Source organism: Oryctolagus cuniculus, chromosome 8 (genome assembly GCF_964237555.1).
Source record: "Oryctolagus cuniculus chromosome 8, mOryCun1.1, whole genome shotgun sequence".
NCBI classification, from domain to species: domain Eukaryota; kingdom Metazoa; phylum Chordata; class Mammalia; order Lagomorpha; family Leporidae; genus Oryctolagus; species Oryctolagus cuniculus.
This window is the reverse complement of record NC_091439.1, coordinates 37,058,145-37,076,693: the sequence shown is the minus strand read 5'-3', so window position 1 is coordinate 37,076,693 and position 18,549 is coordinate 37,058,145. Positions and strand designations below refer to the sequence as shown.

Sequence of the window (18,549 nt, the reverse complement as noted above, 5' to 3'; positions counted from 1 at the left end):
TGTAACTCTTTTAAATTAAAAAACTTTTTAAAAAAAGCAAACAGGAGGACGTTGACATACTGAATGCAGAAGTAAGTAGCAGTCTGTATACTAAGAGAAGGGACCTCACCGTTCATCCTCTTCACCCACTTGACCAAGAAGTCAAACCTGATTGTAGACGACTACCTAAGACAGATTTACAGGTGACATTTGTAGATCCTACAGTGAATAGCCAATACATTAATTACTCTGCCATTTAAAATTAATCTACTACCATGTAGAATTAACCTGTAATCTATAATCGGTGGCATTTCACATCTAAAACTACGGCTTCGCAGTTCTCCGTTCATCATCCTTCTAATTCTGACTTCAAAGGGGTTCCCAGGAGGGAGTCACACATGGGTCACTTTTCCAAGACGAAAACTCATCAAATTTAGACTTGGCACAACCACAAACCATAAAATAGTCTATTGAAACGTCTAATATTCCTAAGTGAAGAGACTGTCTCCTGGGATCAAATATATGCTAAAAAGATTTCCAAGAAAAAATAAAGGATTCATACTAGAATACTCAGACCATCTTTTACTCATTCTTGCATCTCCAGGGACAAGAACTCAGGGCAGCACGTAGCAGGTGACTGACAAACGTTTACATGGATGGGTGAACCTACACGGCTTCTTCTGGGCTGAATTTAAATTCCCATTAAGAACAGTCATCCAGCTTGCTCCCCTTCCCATTCATTTTCGGATCTTGCAAGGAGTCACTGGAGCCTCTCCTCCGGGCTACGGAAGCTTCAGGTGGTGGCTTCCTCCGCTGGGGGCGGCGCCTGGGCACCGGTGTCCCTCGCGGGGGCGGCCTTGCGGTCCAGAGAGGACGAAGTGAAGAAGAAGGAGCCGGAGCCTGCACTAGGCGGCGGAAGAGCGCAGCTCCGGGTGGCGGGTTCGCGCGGCGCTCGACGGCTCGCCCCGCGCGCCAGGGTCCCTGCCGGCGAGGACAGACAACTGAAAGAGGCGGAAAAGGGCACTGTGCAGCTGGCAAGCCCTGGCACAGGGGCGGTGGCCAGCACAGTCCTCACCTGCCCCGAGCTCCCGGAGCGCGACGAGTGGCGGCGCCGCTTGCCTGCGTGCGGTGCCCCACGATACGCGCGAGTCGGCAAGTGGAAAAGGAGGACAGAGGTCGGCCACACCGCCGCCTGCGGTCCTGGGATTTGCGCGTCCGACGCCAGGCGGCCTTTTCCTTCAGCGCTAGGTTTCCTGGCGGTGGCGGGAGCCGGACGGGAGACCGGGGTCGAGGCGAGCGTTGGCGGTGAGACCTCGCCGGCCGCCCCCCGGGCTGCGCGCGCTACCTGTTGGACGCCTGCACGGCGAGCCTAGCTCCAGTGGGCATGTTTCAGGTGGGCAGGTCCAGCATCCCCAAACCCGCCCCCCGGAACCTGGAGGACCTGGACTCGGTGCAGCGCGTCCTGCTACACAGGTCAGTGCCGGGGCCGGGGGCTCGGGGAAAGCCCGCCCTCTGCTCCCTGGGGGTCGTGGCGGAGGGAGGGGCCGCTCTTCTTTCAGGGGTCTGTAGGAAGCGTCAGCTTTGGGACTCGCCCTAGGGGGCTCCTGCGCCCGAGGGGCGTTGGGACGTGCCGCCAACCCTTTCCAGAATTCGATGCTCGCGCTCGCCGGGTTCCGCCGCTGAGACTGCGGCCCCGCGCGGCTCCGGGTCACCCGTGTCCTCCAGAAAACGCTGCAGCGAACAGAGCTGCAAAACTTCCCTTCCTACACCTCCAGACTAACCCCAGGAAAAACAGCTAAGAGTTTTGTTCAGACTTTACTTGAAATTGCAATAGGAGTCTCTTTTTTTCTCTCTCTCTCTCTCTCTTTAAACAAATCTACTTCTACCGCCTCCTCCGTCCCCCACGCGCGCGCGCGCGTGCGCACTGCCAGACACGAACAACTACACAAAAGAAATGGGAAGAGTTTTTGTAAGAACGACAAGAACCCCAGCTTTCTGGGAATGGTTAGCGTGGGCATTACCTGCTATGCTAATCTCTTTATGGAAATCGAAGAACACCTATTACGTCCTGTGCACGGGGTGGTGAGTTTACAGAGGAGGCAATGAGAATCCACGTGGGGAGCGAACTCCCCTCCCACGCTTAGAAAGGGTTGAGGGATGCCGGGCAGCAGTGCTGCTTGAACTCTAGGGAGACCTGGCTTTCCTAAGACGTAAGATATGGAAAAAACTCCCTTAGAAATACATCAAAAGTAACCCTTGAATACACTTGCGGCGAGCAAGAGTAAGTGGCGCTTGGTAAATATCTGTCGGGGGAGGTTTATGTGAGTTCTCTCATCTGTAAACGTTTCAAGTGACCCTTTTAAGTCTTTGTGCAAAACCATATGAGCTGTAGAAATCCTGTTCCGCTGCAAGTGTGAGTCAAAAGAAAGACGTTGTGCAAGGGAGAAGTCCAATTTCTTCGATTTAAGAGTTGCCTTCTGAAACCTGCAATTTTCTAGCGTTGGTTTCCTCCCCCTTTTCTCCCCCCCCCTCCCCAGAGTCCCTGCCATATACAATAAAATATTATCAAAAGTGCAGCTAAAAAAGCATTCTGCTCAGTTCTCCAGACAATTCCCCCTGCATTCGATAAAATTACAGGTCAGAAATAATCCCGTGAAGTTTAGCTACACACTCATTCACAGTATGACTTTGGTACAGCTGGGAGGGGTGAGTTTTAAATGCTCAAGACCCTGCTCCAACAGAATTTCTTCATTTTTTTCATGTTAAAAATGTCATGTGCCAAAAAATTCCAAACTGATTAACACTACAGGATTTCACAGCCAAAGCAAAAACCTGTCTGAATGAACCAGGGTAAAAGAATATGTTTAAACTACAGTCATCAAGACTGAGATGATTACTTCGGAAGTAAGTAGTGGAGTGTTTCTGGAATAAACCTGCTCAATATTAGAATGAAAAGCTACTTTATCTAAATTACAAATAACTGCTCCCATATGCTGTAGCAACCAATGGAATCTGAACTGTTAGAGTGTCAGTATCATGGCTAATGGTGATTTCTTACTAACGTTATAGGAAAATCTTTTTTCCCTTTGCAATGCAGTATTTTTATTAGTGATTATTTATTATTTAATATTTTCAAGCACATTAAAAATTGAATTACATAAAAATTGAATCATATCGAATCAAATGTGTACAAAAAGATTTGTTTAGACACAATGTAACAGAAATTGGAGAAATCAGATAACCTTTAAATCATTCTCACCTATTCATGATAGTACTCCTGGCCCAGACCAGTGCATGGCTTATTTTTAAAATCTGTTTTACAGAATCTTTATGTTTTTCCTTTAAAGCATCCCTTCTAAGTTTTCCATAAATTTTTGACAATTGCATTAGAGATCCAATAGCCTTGGGCCATAGAAAACTCACAGAAGAAAATAGCAGACTATTCTACTTTGTTTTTACAACTTATTTTAAAGGCTTAGTCTTCTGAGTGTTTTTTTTTTAATTACTTGTATATTTTCCATTGCAAATATGGTTTCCAAAATGTAAAGCATTAAATTGCTGTGCTTTTGGAAAAGATACTCAGGCCAAACCAGAAGTGAAGCAAAGTTGCGAACTTTTTTTTTGCATGAGATGTCAGCTTCAAACTGTCAAAACTAAAATGACAATTGTTCAGCAAAAAAGATTCAGCTATTCTGCTTTTTTGAAAAAGTTACACATAGGTTGTCTGAGTCAGGGAAAAGCTTCAAGACTGCATTTTTTAGTTACTTTTACTTAACCAACTAACATTTTCTTGCGTCATCTTGATTATATCAATTACTCAAATATTTGTGCTCATTAATATTTTGATAAGATAAAAAAACATTGTTGCAGCTTAATCATTCTCTTGTAATTCTGTTTCTGTTGTGTATTAGTTGTGTGACTGGGCAAGACTTTTGTTTATATTTTCCTGTTCTTTCTGCAGTATAATAGGGGTAATACTTACCTTTCAGGATGGAGGTATTAATTTCCAATGACATGGAAGTGCTCTATGAAATTTAAATTCTGTCAAATATAAGGGCTTATGTTAACAATTAACAATATTATGTTAACAACTATCCTAAAAAAACTAAAATGAAACACAAACTGATAGCTATTCTTAAAGGCTTTGAGAAGACTCAGCTTAGAGCCTTTGCCCGAGGCCTGATGGCTGAGGGATGGTGCTGATTCAGACTACATTGCTGTTTTTTGACACCAAGGCCGTCAAAGAATAAGCCAGAGACCAGTGCTTGAAATTGTTTGATGACCTAAATTTCATACTCTTGCCAAGAGTAAAAATATGCATATTCAAAACATCTCAAATATTCAGACCTCTCTCTTGGTGCTACTTAGGGCACTTGTTTGTAAAGCTATAATTTTTCTCCTGATTCATGTGTCTGCTCTTTGTTTCCAACATTCCTCTTCATCAGCAGATTGTCAGGCTGCAGGAACTTCTGGGACTTCAGTAAGGTGGTAAAGGTGTGCCCCATTAAGTTATGTTCTTGTGATAAAGGAGTATAAATAGGAGCAGGTGTATGACACAGCAGTTGAGATGCCACTTGGGATTGCCTACATCCCATATCTGAGTGTTGAGTGCCTGGGTTTGAGTCTTCTATTTTGGAGTCCAGCTTCCTGCTAATGTGTACCCTGGGAGGTAGCAGATAATGGCCCAAGTAGTTGGGTCCCTCTCATCCAACGTGGGCGATACATAATGAGTTCCTATCTCCTGGCTGCAGCCTGGTCCAGTTCTGGTTGTTTTAGACATTTGGGGAAGTGAAGCAGTAGATGGAAGATTGCTATCTTTGTCACTCTTTTTCTGTGTATATACCTTACAAAAATGTGTAAAATAATTTTTAAACTCTAAAATCTATCAAAAATAGAATCAAAAGCTTTTTAGGGACTGGCACTGTAGTGCAGTAGGTTAATCTTTTTGCCTGCAGCACGGGCATTCCATGTGGGTGCTGGTTCTAGTCCCAGCTGCTCCTCTTCCAATCCAGCTCTCCGCTATAGCCTGGGAAAGCAGTAGAACATGACTCAAGCACTTGGGCCCCTGGACCCGCTTGGGAGACCCGGAAGAAACTCCTGGCTTCTGGCTTCGGATCAGCTCAGCTTCAGCCATTGCAGCCATTTGGGGAGTGAACCAGCAGATGGAAGACCTTTCTCTCTATCTCTTTTCACTGTCTGTAACTCTACTTCTCAAATAAATAAAATCTTTTTTAAAAAAAATAGAAAATATAGCATGAATCACACATGACTCCATTTCTTAAGGTATAAGGCATTAGATTTCAAAGGTTATCTCATTTGAACCTTAGCATCCCTGTGTGGTAGGCAGGGATTATCATTGCTGTCTTCAGATGGGAAGCACTTTGTCCACGTTCACTTGGTGATTAGCTCCAGCATCACGAGGAGAACTCGGATCCTCTGACTGGGAAATGCATGTCGCTTTATGGATTATCAAGCATTTTCATGGTTGTCATCAAATCATTGTTTCCACAATGCTGTGGGGTTTTTTTCTTTATGATTTTTCAATTAATTTGTTGGTACTACCTAGGGCTGAGGCACTTGTTTGTAAAGCTGTAATTTTTCTCCTAATTCATGTGTCTGCTCTTTGTTTCCAACGTTGCTCTACGCCTGCAGATTGTCAGGCTTCAGGAATTTGAATTTCTGGGACTTCAGTCTCCCTGCTGTGAGGGAGCCTCCTTGCCTTCGGTTGGCAACTGTTGATCTATGGTGGTAGAACAGTTTGACAAATAGTTTATACTTAGTAAATTAAGAAACAAAATGCAGCTGAGTAGGAGTAAATGAATTGGGTTTTGGGTTTGAGCTTTGTGCCAGTTACTTTACTTTCATGCGTCCTTTTGGATTCTCCTCTGTATTTCATTATTATTCAGTTGTAGAATACAGGATCCTGTAACAGGTAAGTTCCATACATTTTAACAAATAATTCAATTTAATGTTGGAAAATTAGAATTTTAGGCCATAGTGCAATTATGTAATTTGGTATTGCTAACACATGATGACTGTGGCTTAAATTTGAAAAGTTCTTTTTCATAAACTCTGAGTTTCTAACATGGTTTTTTTGTGGTTCAGACAGCTTATTTCATTATTATTTTAAAAATAATTGTGGTTGTCAGTATTACCACATGGTTGATGAATTATTATTTACATATTCACAGTTAAGGCACTATTAGTTCCTAATAAAACTCTATTACAATGTTTTTTCACCTTTAAAACAGTTTAAACTGTTTTAATGAATATGACCTCCTGTGCCCCTGTTTTCATTTACTTTTCATTGCTAGCTTCTATTACTACTAGAGAAAGAGCTCCTGTACCTGCTAACAATACTAAATATTTAATTATGTTCTTATCTGGTGTATTTTGTGTCAGAATTATATTGTTTGCCTAATTGAGATTGCATCTGTGGAAATAAGGACCTGTGACTCATACTTATTAAACATATTTGGGCCTCAGAAGATGGATGGCCATTTGTGTGCTGGAAAACAGAAGATGAGAATATAATGTCAGTCTGAATCCTTAAAGTCTCCTTGCAGTTGCTAATCGTGAAACAGCATTTTCATAAAGGCCTCGAATTGGCAGCTTATTCTTTTCCTTTCTTCATCCTCTCTGAGTAAATGATTTAAATTGATGAGTTTTATTGACACTTTATGTGCTAGGCATTTGACATGTAGTAACTCATTAGATTCCCAAAAGTCCTATGAAGCAGGTACTGCTGAAGATATCAAAGAAAAAAAAAAAAAAAAACAACAACTCAGCTTCTCTTGCCGTGTGCTCACAACATAGAGCAGATATGTCACCCAGAAATGTTTGCAGGTTGCCTCCCGCCAGCCAGCCAGCCAGCCATCAGTTCTGCAGTGGACAGCAGCTCAGTGTCTTCTAATTCAATTCGATTCTGACAGTAGCCGGAGGTAGCATCAGATCCCACAGCTTGAGGGCTCACTCCCACTCAGCTGCTCCTTCACTCCCCTCCCCTACCACCGTGGCTTCAGATGTCAGTCACAAGTCTAGGCCTCTGACACTTCCGATCCACCAGCTGCAAATTGGGGTTTCCGTGATGCCTTTTTGGGCTTGGTTAATTTGCTTAAGAGGCTCACAGAACCCAGGGAAGCGTTTGAGTTTCCTGGTTTATTATAAAGGGTATGAGAGACACACTGGATGAGATCTGGAAGGATCCCCAGCACAGAGCTTCAGTCCACTGGAGCTGGGCTGCACCACTTTGTTGGCATGTGGATGAGTTCTTGTTCACCTTGCTGGGAGCCTGCCTGTGTTCAGCTGTCCAGAAGCTCTCCGAACCCTGTCCTTTTGGGTTTTTAATGACGACTTCATTGCACAAGCATGAACACCTGTGTAGAAATGTGATCGGCAGAAAAGGTATGATCTGTTAAGACTTAGAGAGGTTTGCTCAGGTGGGAAAACCCAGCAAGGCCTGTCTGTTCAGATCCTACTTGGCCTCTATGCAGCGTTCCTTTTTCCCAGGTAGGGCGCGGGACCTCGTCTGAAATGGGGTTTTTATGATCTACTAGCAACCAGGGGGAGGTCTTTATGGCCAACTCCAAGACAGAAAGTCATGCAAAGATTAAAGTATGTTTTTACCTTTGTGGCCTGGCTTTCAATTCTGTGGCCAGCCTTGGGAAGAAAAGGAGCAAGTGGAAGGAGGGCAAGAGAAGGCCAGAGAGATTTAGCTTTCTGAAGTCTTCTTCTGAGATCTAAAGTGTCCCAACATTGTATCAAAAGACTTTCACGTTATTGCACTGAACTGTCCTGAAGCTGCTCCAGAAACCAAAGGCAAAAGACCAAATACTTTAACCTTACCGTTCTAGTCATTTAGGAAACAACAAAGGCTGTGGGAGTTATGAATCAGGAAACGTGAATGAAACACACACACACACACACATACAGGAACTTAAATTCGTGGAAAATGAAAATAAAATACGGTTGTTTTGGTGCAAAAATTTTGACATCCATATTTACAAGAGGCCTTCAAATATTTCATAGAAAATATGGATTATGGAAAAAACTATGCATGGATTTTCATTTTTCCCTCTGAGTTTACAGATAAATAAGGTGAATCTTAGAGAGGTTTGCTCATGGCTGTACAGATGAGGAACTGGAGCAAGAAGAGGGCTGTCAGGCTCAGGTGCAGCAGGTGCGAGTGGATTCCAGCCTATTCAGGAAGCAGTCAATGGACTTGTAGGTTTGCGGCTAAGAACTAAGGGAACGTTAGGCCAGTAATTCCTAAGTTTGCTAAGGCACTAGGGGCACTTGTATAAATTGTAGATGTGCACACCTCTCCCCTAGAGATTCTGATCCTGTTGCTGTGGAGTAGCGCTCCAAAATCTACACTTAACAAGACCCAGGTCACACTTTTGATCAAGCAAGGAGGACACATTTGATTAATTTGATTAAATGTAGCAGGGAATAAAATATCTGTCTTCTAGTTGGTGCTAAATTATTTGTAGAATTCAAAAAGTGTTTTAAAGAGACTACATTTATTTTATCCTCCATTTAATGAAGTCCCATTTGAAGTTAAGGAGCAAGGTATGAAAATTTTAGGAAAATAATAGATGATTGGGCATTTGGTGCAGTGATTAAGATGCCAGTTGGGACGCCCATATCCCATATCAGAGTGCCTGAGTTGATGTCCTGGCTCTGCTTCCAATTCCTGATTCTAGCTAATGTGCACTCTGAGACTCAGCAGATGATGGCTCAAGTACTCGGGTGCCTGCTACTCAAAGTGGGAGACCTGGACTGAGTTCCAAGTTCCTGGCTTCAGCTTGTCTCTACCCTAGCTGTGGTAAGCATTTGAGGAGTGAACCAGCGAATGGAAGATCTGGGTGTGGGTGGCAGGGGTCTAAGTACGTGAGCTGTCATCTGCTACCTCTCTGGTTGTATGAGCAAGAAGCTGATCGGAAATGGAGGTACATGGACTCAAACTAGCAACTGATATGGGATCCAGGCTCCCAAGCCGCGGCTTAACACTGTGCCACACCGCCTGCTCTGAGAAGGCTACCTTAGTCATTTATAATGTTCAAGATTGCGGTGAAAATATGTATGCTTTACCATGAACCATAAAATAACTACTATAGTGACTCCACCTTGTTTTTGTGATAGCATTTCCATGATTTTAAAAGTAACATATTTTTATCAAATCTCAGTGCTGGCAGAAATATTTGTTCTCCTTTAGCTCCACTCTCTCCAAACTCCTACATCACTTTCACACAGCCAATTATTGCCTACTTACCAGAGAAAATATGGGGAGTCTTCTAAAAGTTCATACAAAATACATATTATGAAAAATTATGCAAAGATTTCAAATTTTTGGCTCCAAGATAAACTTACCTCTTAGTTTTATTTTCCATGAACTTTTTGAGTTCCTTGTAAACACTGAGGCAGGGACACTGGGATGGGTTCTTGCTTGAACCTGGCAAGTGAGCATCCACACCTGCACACTCCTCTGGCCTTTCCCTCTGGTTTTAGGGAAGAGGAGTTTAGAGAGGGCCTATCCCTCCATCCTTGCCTCGGGTGCTATCCATTCTGGCCACCTTCAGGATCTCCCTTTGCTGATAATCCTTCCACAACCAATAGGCCTCTTTCTTTTTTAAAGATTTATTTATTTACTTGAAAATTAGTTAGAGAGAGAGGAGAGGCAGAGAGGCAGAGACAGAGACAGACAGACAGAGACAGAGAGACAGAGGTCTTCCATCCACTGGTTCACTCCCCAGATGACCGTAGTGGCTGGAACTGTGCTGATCCAAAGCCAGGAGCCAGGAACTTCTTCTGGGTCTCCCACACAGGTGCAGGGGCCCAAGGACTTGGGCCATCTCCCACTGCTTTCCCAGGCCATAGCAGATCAGATGGATCAGAGAAGTGGAGCAGCCTGGACTTGAACCTGCGCCCATATGGGATGCAGGCAGCTGGCAGCTTTATACACTACACGATAGCGCAGGCCCCAGACCTCTTTCAGGGAGAAAACTCTTGTAGATTCCTGGGATGACAAACTGTTTTCATTATGATTTAAATAAACAAGGTATAAACTGCCTTATGGGGCTGGTATAAGATAAAAATACAATTTTATAAATCAACACAAATAAATTACAAAAGAAAATTCAACAGCCGTTTTAACTACACAAAAGCACATTTAGATATTAATACCAAAAATGCCCATAAAAACTAGGAAATTCAAATGTCCATCATTTTAAACTGCAGCTTAAAAGTGAAACTACTATTTGCTACTGTGCAGCTTCTGTTGAGTTCTCCAGGGATGTAACACTATAGGTCATGTAATCACTCAAACTCCATTACTCTTCTCTGTTGGAACCATCTCATACTAATGACATAGATTAAGTTTTTCTCTAAGAAATTTGCTGTGACCCCACAGTACTAGTTTGGTTTTCTCTGGGTATTCTGTTAGAACCCAATGCAGAGTATCATAAAATTTATCACTGTATAATTGCCCATTTGTCAGTCTCCATCTGCCCATCTAGTTTAAGTTAAATTTTCCACAACAATATTTTATTTATAAAAGTATATTTAAACTATTTTCCTGTTGTTGGACATTTAATTACTTTTGGTTTTTCATTTTTATTTGCATACTTTATTTGGACTCTATACAAGTTCTGTATCCATTATCCAAAATTCTTGGGACAAGAAGTATTTTAGATATCAGATTTTTTTATTTTGGAATATTTGTTTATACATAATGAGGTATTTTGGCAATGGGATCCAAGTCTAAACTAAATTCCTATATGTTGGCCGGCGCCGCGGCTCAATAGGCTAATCCTCCACCTAGCGGCGCCGGCACACCAGGTTCTAGTCCCTGTCAGGGCGCTGGATTCTTTCCCGGTTGCCCCTCTTCCAGGCCAGCTCTCTGCTGTGGCCCAGGAAAGCAGTGGAGGATGGTCCAAGTGCTTGGGCCCTGCACTCCACGGGAGACCAGGAGAAGTACCTGGCTCCTGCCTTCGGCTCAGCACGGTGTGCCAGCTGCAGCACGCCAGCTGTGGCGGCCATTGGAGGGTGAACCAACGGCAAAAGGAAGACCTTTCTCTCTGTCTCTCTCTCTCACTGTCCACTCTGCCTGTCAAAAAAAAAAAATTCATGTATGTTTCATATACACCTGATATACATAACCTAAAAGTGATTTTATACAGTATTTTTAGTGCGCTTGAGTTTTGACTATAAGCTGTCATGAGATCAGATGTGGAATTTTCTACTTGTGGCATCATATTAGCATTCAGAAAATTTTTAATTTTGGACATGTTAGATTTTGTATTTTCATATTAGGGATACCTAGCCTGTATATATTCTGTATTTTTTTCCATACACACATAGCTGCGATAAAGCTTAATTGATAAATTAGCCACAGTAAGATTAACAGCAGTAACTAGTAACAAAATAGAGTAATAGTACTTTTGCATTAAAAATTATGTGAATGTGGTCTCTGAAAATATTTGATTGCACTGTATTTTCCCTTTGTCTTGTGATGATGTGAGATGATACAAAGAGAGGAAATGAATGACCTGGGCATTGTGTCTTAGCATTAGGCTAACATTGTCCTTCTTATTGGATCACAAGCATTGTGGGATGGCAAGCACTGAGCACTGACAGTTGATCTGGTAACTGATCTTGCCACTAAGTGACTAATGGGAAGGTGGTATAGACAGTGTGGAAAAGCCTGACAAAGAGATGATTCAGGTTCTGGGCTGCAGGACACAAGATTTCATCACACTACTCTGAAAGGCATACAATCTAAAGCTAATGAATTATTTATTTCTGGAATTTCCCACTTAATATTTTTGGACTATGGTTGACCTTCAGTAACTCAGACAAGAAAACAAAACTGCCAATAAGTTGAGATTACTGTACTGGATGCTGAGGAGAACATTGAATATAGTGGTTAATGGCTTAGGTTAATTTCTTTTAAAAATATTTATGAATATATATTTTTATTTGAAAGGCAGAGTAATAGAGAAATCTATTTCTCTATTACTGGTCACGCTGCCCCCATATGGCTGTAATAGGAGAAGCCAAGAGCCAGGAACTCCATCAGGGTCTCCCACGTGTGTGGTACCTACTATTTCCCAGGGTCATTAGCATGGAGCTGGATGGCAAGTGGAGCAGCAGGCACTCCCAGCAATCAAAGGGATGTCAGTCCTAAGCAAAGGCTTAACCCATAGTACCACAATGACCACACCATAGGTTCATTTCTTGATTGGGTCTATTGCCTGTTAGTCGTGTAACCATTAACAAGTTGATAACGTCTGTAAGCCTCCGTTTCCTTATTTTAATATAGAGAAAATATTTACTTCATAGTGTAAGGTTAGCTTAACATCGTATATGACGAGAGCAAGTACGTAATTATAACAATTCCTGCCAATCAGCGCTATTGTTTTGTACTTAAAAAATATTTGATGTAGATATTAACAAATGACAGGAAAATTTACCTGTTTGCGCTTCCAACTTCAGTGATGAAAACACATAGTCAGATTATGAAGTTTTGGGGTGTGAAACGAACGTGGGCAGTTTCATATTGCCAATCATTTGATTGCAATACCTGCTGAGGGGGGGGGACTGTAAAAATGTCTACAAGTGTTGTAAAGAAAAAAGAAAACCAACGAAACAATTGAGCCTATTTACATTAGCACACGGAGGGCCTTGCTTAAAAACTTCCGTTCTTCGGCGTGGATGCAGGGCCCTAAGGAAAGGTAGGGGCGCTTTTCTTTACCTCCAGGGAAATCCAGGCTGAGCACCCCTAAAACTTTGGAACAGGAAGAGGACAAAATTCAAGCTAGGAGATATCTGGCCCTGTTAAGGAAAGGAGAGAAATCAATGGTCTCCTATTTTTAATAAGTTCTGTTGCTCAAAAGGCAGAGCGTTTAGGGGGCAGTGAGCGGGCAGCTCTTTCCATTGCTCCAACTGACGCAGCCCCTTTTTAATGTTAACTTCTCTGCTCCTTCTCAGTCTAGCGCGTTCTCTCTGGGAAGCTTCCCCGTCTCCCTGGCAACCCGAGCTGCGGCCAATTGCAGTTAAGGATTGGTGGTCACGTGGCCCCCGCCCCGTTCCAAGGAGCGGCAACATGGCGGCCCCGGGAAGCTGCAGCAGTGAGATTTGAATTCCACTTGTAGCTGCTGCATCGTGACCATGGCGTCTCCAGCTTTGTGCGATTTGCCTCGGAGCGCAAACGAGCTCCCTGGAGAGCCCTCTTCCCAAGAAGAAGATGAGGAATGTGATTCTGAAGACCCAGTCAGCGACTCGGGTTCCTACTCCTCAGCGAGTAGCCATTCTGAGTAAGGTTCTCGAAGAGGGACAATTAAGTCCATCTCTTCAGTGCAGAGAGTGTGCACGTGGCGGGGCGGACTGCAGGGTGTTGGTGTGTCTGGAATTGAGTATTTGTTCTTTAGTAAGTGGGGGTTGTTTGCGTCAGGTTTCGATTGTGCTGTGGTATGAGCTGGAATGAGGAACCCGAGCTTTGCTTCTGTAGGTTTTTCTGATTCTGGTACGAGGAGGGTTTTCTTTTCCTGGTGTTGAGTTCTGTGCAGTATGACGGTCTATTAAGAGTGTCTATGCAACTCTTTGTACCTATTGGAGTATCATTTTGCTTCTTTGGTGTCATGATCTTGGTAGCTTAACCTCGTTTTTGGAATGGAGAGACATACTTATACATTTTATAAGTTATTTGAATTATGTAGATTTGTTTAGCCCATTATGTACATGAATAGATTTGTAGCAGAAAGGATGTTGACTCTCACAGTCACACCATCAAGGATGATCTCTTAGCATTTCTGGATGTTTCTGCTATGCATTCCCATTTCTTTCCTTTTATGTCGTAATTGAATATATTTCAACTTTTTATCCTTAATAATTCCAATGGGAAATTATTTAGATTCAAAATGCCTGGTATTATTTCATTTTTAAAGGATTCTATCTCTTATTGCTGTGTTTCAAGAACATTTTCTTTGTTCTTTTTTTAAAGATTTATTTATTTACTTGAAAGTTACAGAGAGGGAGAAGGAGAGGCAGAAAGAGAGAGAGAGAGAGAGAGGTCATCTGTCGGCTGGTTCACTCCCCAGACGGCCACAACAGCCAGAGCTGCGCTGATCTGAAACCAGGAGCCAGGAGCTTCTTCCAGGTCTCCCACACGAGTGCGGGGGCCCAAGGACTTGGGCCATCTTCTACTACTTTCCCAAGCCATAGCAGAGAGCTGGATGGGAAGTGGAGCAGCCGGGACTTGAACCGGCACCCACTGGGATGCTGGCACTGCAGGCAGCGGCTTTACCCACTACGCCACAGCACAGGCCCCCAAAAACATTTTCAAAAAATCAGTTCCTGGCAGCTTGAAATGAATGACCAACAGGGCAGAGGTTTAGGTGCCAAAACATCAACCAAACTTTTAATGGACTGCCAGAGTGTTAGAATGACATTTTATGTATATTTATGCAAGTAACAGTTGCAAATAATTAGTGTGTCTTTAGGAGTAACAGTCACTTGGCAATTATTTTTCACCTATCAGTATGTAAAACATCTCTGTCATTGTCTTTTAAAAGTGTAGGGGAGAGTGGCCAGCATCAAGGCTCACTAGGCTAATCCTCCGCCTTGCGGCGCCGGCACACCGGGTTCTAGTCCCGGTCGGGGCACCGGATTCTGTTCCAGTTGCCCCTCTTCCAGGCCAGCTCTCTCTGCTGTGGCCCGGGAGTGCAGTGGAGGATGGCCCAAGTGCTTGGGCCCTGCACCCACATGGGAGACCAGGAGAAGCACCTGGCTCCTGCCTTCGGATCAGCACGGCGGCCATTGGAGGGTGAACCAATGGAAAAGGAAGACCTTTCTCTCTGTCTCTCTCTCTCACTCTCCACTCTGCCTGTCAAAAAAAAAAAAAAAAAAAAAAAAAAAAAAAAAAAAAAAAGAAGTGTAGGGGAGAAACCTGAATTGTATTCTTGACGATTTGAACAAATTTAAGAATATGTATATTTTTGGTAATCTGCCATGGTCTTCTAAAAGCTTATTTAAAACTTCATGGTTGTTATTAAGCAAGATTCCTAGAAGGAAGTATGGATTATGCGGAACCCTATCTGGTCTTAGTGTAGGAAGCCATAGACACTGTGAGACTCAAACTCTTGCTTTCTCCACATCTTAGAGTCACACGTTTAGCTCATAACTTACTCGTGGTTGCACAGTTGAATGTTGTCAGTGTAGGAATTTTTTTTTTTTTTTTAAATTTTTTTTGACAGGCAGAGTGGACAGTGAGAGAGAGAGACAGAGAGAAAGGTCTTCCTTTGCCGTTGGTTCACCCTCCAATGGCCGCCGCGGCCGGCGCGCTGCGGCCGGCGCACCGCGCTGATCCGATGGCAGGAGCCAGGAGCCAGGTGCTTTTCCTGGTCTCCCATGGGGTGCAGGGCCCAAGCACCTGGGCCATCCTCCACTGCACTCCCGGGCCACAACAGAGGGCTGGCCTGGAAGAGGGGCAACCGGGACAGAATCCGGCGCCCCAACCGGGACTAGAACCCGGTGTGCCGGCGCCGCTAGGCGGAGGATTAGCCTAGTGAGCCGCGGCGCCGGCCCGTCAGTGTAGGAATTTAAGATGCCTGGTTTCAGTTGGGACATCCTGATTTCAGGGGGATGAAAATAAATGTGCTAACTCTGTTTCTTAAGAAACAAGCAATGTGAAGATCTTGTGATCAGAAAAGTCAAAACTTCAGAATATTTCCTGATCCAGAACATATGTTACATATGCAGTATATACATATGTATTTTGTTTTTAAAAATGTGGTCATTATGCTTTCTACTAATCACTAAATCACTCATCACTCTAAATGTTCTAGGGGCCGTATCATTCTAATAGTGAGAATAGAGTAAACTCTTTTTGTAGTGTTCTGCTGGTGTGTATTTCATGTCCTACCAAGGCCATCTTTTATGTCTGTCCCTTTATATGTAGGACATGAGCGTTGATTGGCTTACTTGGCCTAGAAGGCTAATGTTCCATTCCTGCCTTATGGCAGCGGGTGTTTATCTCCTTAAGCTGCAGTCACCAGGACAAACAGGAGCTTTCCTACCTTGTGCAGAAACCCTCTTTGGTCAAAGACATGGGAATTCAAACCTTAATTTTTTTTTTTTTATCAAAGGAAAGATGAATTGCCTATCATGTTTGATGGCCTACCTGAAGCTCACTAAGGAAGTTACACTACATATTGTCTCATGTAAGGTATCTTCAATTTTTAAGGTTCTAGTTAATTATCTGTAAGTTCTTTTTAGAAGATACCATTGTTTCATACATGCTTTGTAACTGAAAACCAACTTGAGCTACACGTGAATATCAGTACCTAATTAATAAGGTTACTATTTTTGAGATGAAATTACTTTGGGGTACATTATAGTGGAGTTTTAAAAATAGGTTTGTTTTAGGCTTGTTATAGGAGAGGAAGATTTTAGATTAGAGCAGTATCTTTTTAAAATTGATTTATGTTTGTATGTATTTGAAAAGCACAGTCAGGCAGGATGACAGATTTCTTGTCTGCTGGTTTATTCCCCAAATGCCCACAGCCACCAGGGCTGGGCCAGGCTGAAGCTACAACCTGGGAATTCAATCCAGGTCTCCCACATGTACTTGAGCCATCACCTGCTGCCTCCCAGGATCTACATTAACAGGAAACTGGGTTTGGGAACAGAGCTGGAACTCAAACACAGGGTGTCAGATATGGAATGCATCTTGTTAACCGCTGTGCCAAGTGCCCACACCCGTGCAGTATATCTTTTTCCTTTTTCTTTCTTTCTTTTATTTTTTGAATTTATAGGTCTATTTACTTATTTGAGGGGCAGAGTTACAGATAGAGAGACAGAAAGTTCTTTCATCTGCTGGCTCACTCCCCAAATGACCACAAAGGCCGCAGCTGGGTCGACGCAAAGCCAGGAGCCAGGAGCTTCTTCCAGGTCTCTCACATGGGTGCAAGGGCCCAAGCACTTGGGCCATCTTCCACCATCTTCCACTGCTTTCCCAGGCCATTAGCAGGGAGCAAGACCAGAAAAGGAGCAGCCAAGACAGGAACCAGAGCCCATATGGGATGCTGGCGCCCAGGAGGAGGCTTAGCCTACTACACCACTGCAGTATATCTTAACCTGACACCTGAGGATGTCCTGGGGAGGCTTTATCGATTGGATTGGTTTGATGACATTGCCTAGTTTCAGTATTGAGGTAACAGAAATCATACATTAACTTGCAGTGTTACCAAGTTTGTTTGCTTTGGTCTCTAATTTATGGAAGCAACATTGGTTAGTTCATATTGGTCAGAAGTTTTGAATTTTATGACTTAGATTTTTAAATTTTTCATAGTGAATCGTTAATTTTAAAACTTTGGCTGATGGAGAAAAAGAGGAATAATTTTAAAAGAGATTTTTAACTGAAAAAAGGTAAGGAAAGTCTACCTAACATGAGAGGATTGACTGGAAAAGAAAGCAAATATGTCCTTTAATCTTTTTCTGCGACATTTTGATAGATTTTTTGAGGTATAATTGGTACAGAAGTTGCACATATTAAAGTGTACAGTTTGGTAAGTTTTGACATTTATTGTCTGGCAGGATAATGAAGATAGCCATTTTGCCCAAAAGTTTCCCCAAATGCCTCTCTAGAATCATTCTTGTTCCCTCACTCCTCATAACCGCTTTCCTGTTTTTTGTCACTGGACATTACTTTATATTCTCCACAGTTTTGTCAGTATGGAATCATACAGTATAGATTCTCTTTTTTTTGGGCCCAGTTTCTTTTACTCAGCATAATTCTTCTGAGATTAATTCATGATGTTGCCTATATCATTAGTTCCTTTTTTGTTTTTCTGAGTAGGATTCCACCAAATTTTTTCTTGGATTTTGACAAGGGAATGTAGTCTTTGAAGAATAGAAATATTTCACTTAAACTCATGATCCACCTTAGGATATTTCCCTTCTTCATGCTCTGAATCCTGACTTCTTAGATGACTTAAAATGTCAAATGGTATGTAATAGAGTTTATGATGGAAAATGGCAATTCCATGCTACTGTCACATTCTACCTTCAACTCAGCATGTTTGAGAATTCATTATCTTCCTTGTTTCTTTTCTCTTATTGTCCATCTCATTTGCTGACATCACTATCTCCTTATGTCTTTAGAGCTAAGTCTGTAGTCCTGTTGGCTCGCTCTCATTGGTCTCTCTTCCATTCCCATAGATAATGCCTTCTTTAAAAGGCTGGCCTCTCCCCTCTTACCTGACCTGAATGCCTGTAATTTCTTTTTCCTGTCTTTCTTCCATACTGCTGCTAGAGTTTGATTTTTTTTTTTTTTTTTAAGATTTATTTATTTGAAAGCAAGAGACAGAGATCTTCCATCTGCTGGTTCACTCCCCAAATGGCAATGACAAAACCAAAGCCAGGAGCCTGGAACTCCCATCTGGGACTCTCACATGGGAGGCAGGGACCAAAGGACTTGGGCCATTTCTGCTGCCTTTCCAGGCGCATTAGCTAGAAGCTGGATCAAAAGTGGAGCAGCCAGGATTTGAACTGGCACTCTCATATGCAATG

General features: G+C 42.8%; 2 protein-coding genes across 3 annotated transcripts in view; one reads left to right on the top strand and one right to left on the bottom strand.

Moving 5' to 3' along the window:
* Positions 1-541: 541 nt before the first annotated feature.
* LOC108178131 (uncharacterized) lies at positions 542-1,365 on the bottom strand. Its single transcript, XM_070047111.1, has 3 exons — positions 1,354-1,365; positions 1,055-1,320; positions 542-980 (listed from the first exon to the last, which is right to left on the bottom strand). Exons 1-3 carry the CDS (start codon positions 1,363-1,365, stop codon positions 773-775), a joined length of 486 nt encoding a protein of 161 aa, XP_069903212.1. The 3' UTR covers positions 542-772.
* INTU (inturned planar cell polarity protein) overlaps positions 1,290-18,549 on the top strand; it is a 108,600-nt gene continuing 91,340 nt past the window's right edge. Inside the window, exon 1 of one of the 2 annotated variants that reach the window (XM_051819869.2) lies at positions 1,290-1,452. In XM_051819869.2, the coding sequence (XP_051675829.2) occupies positions 1,364-1,452 (89 nt within the window). In that variant the 5' untranslated portion in view covers positions 1,290-1,363. Of the gene's footprint in view, positions 1,453-13,044; positions 13,296-18,549 lie in introns of those variants that run through there. The other variant, XM_002717241.5, reaches the window with a different exon arrangement.

What these genes read in the sequence shown, in the direction of transcription:
- LOC108178131 (XM_070047111.1), bottom strand. An exon ending in GCTCCGGGAGCTCGGGGCAG is followed by an intron (nt 981 to 1,054) that starts GTGAGGACTGTG and finishes CGCCTCTTTCAG; the next exon opens with TTGTCTGTCCTCGCCGGCAG.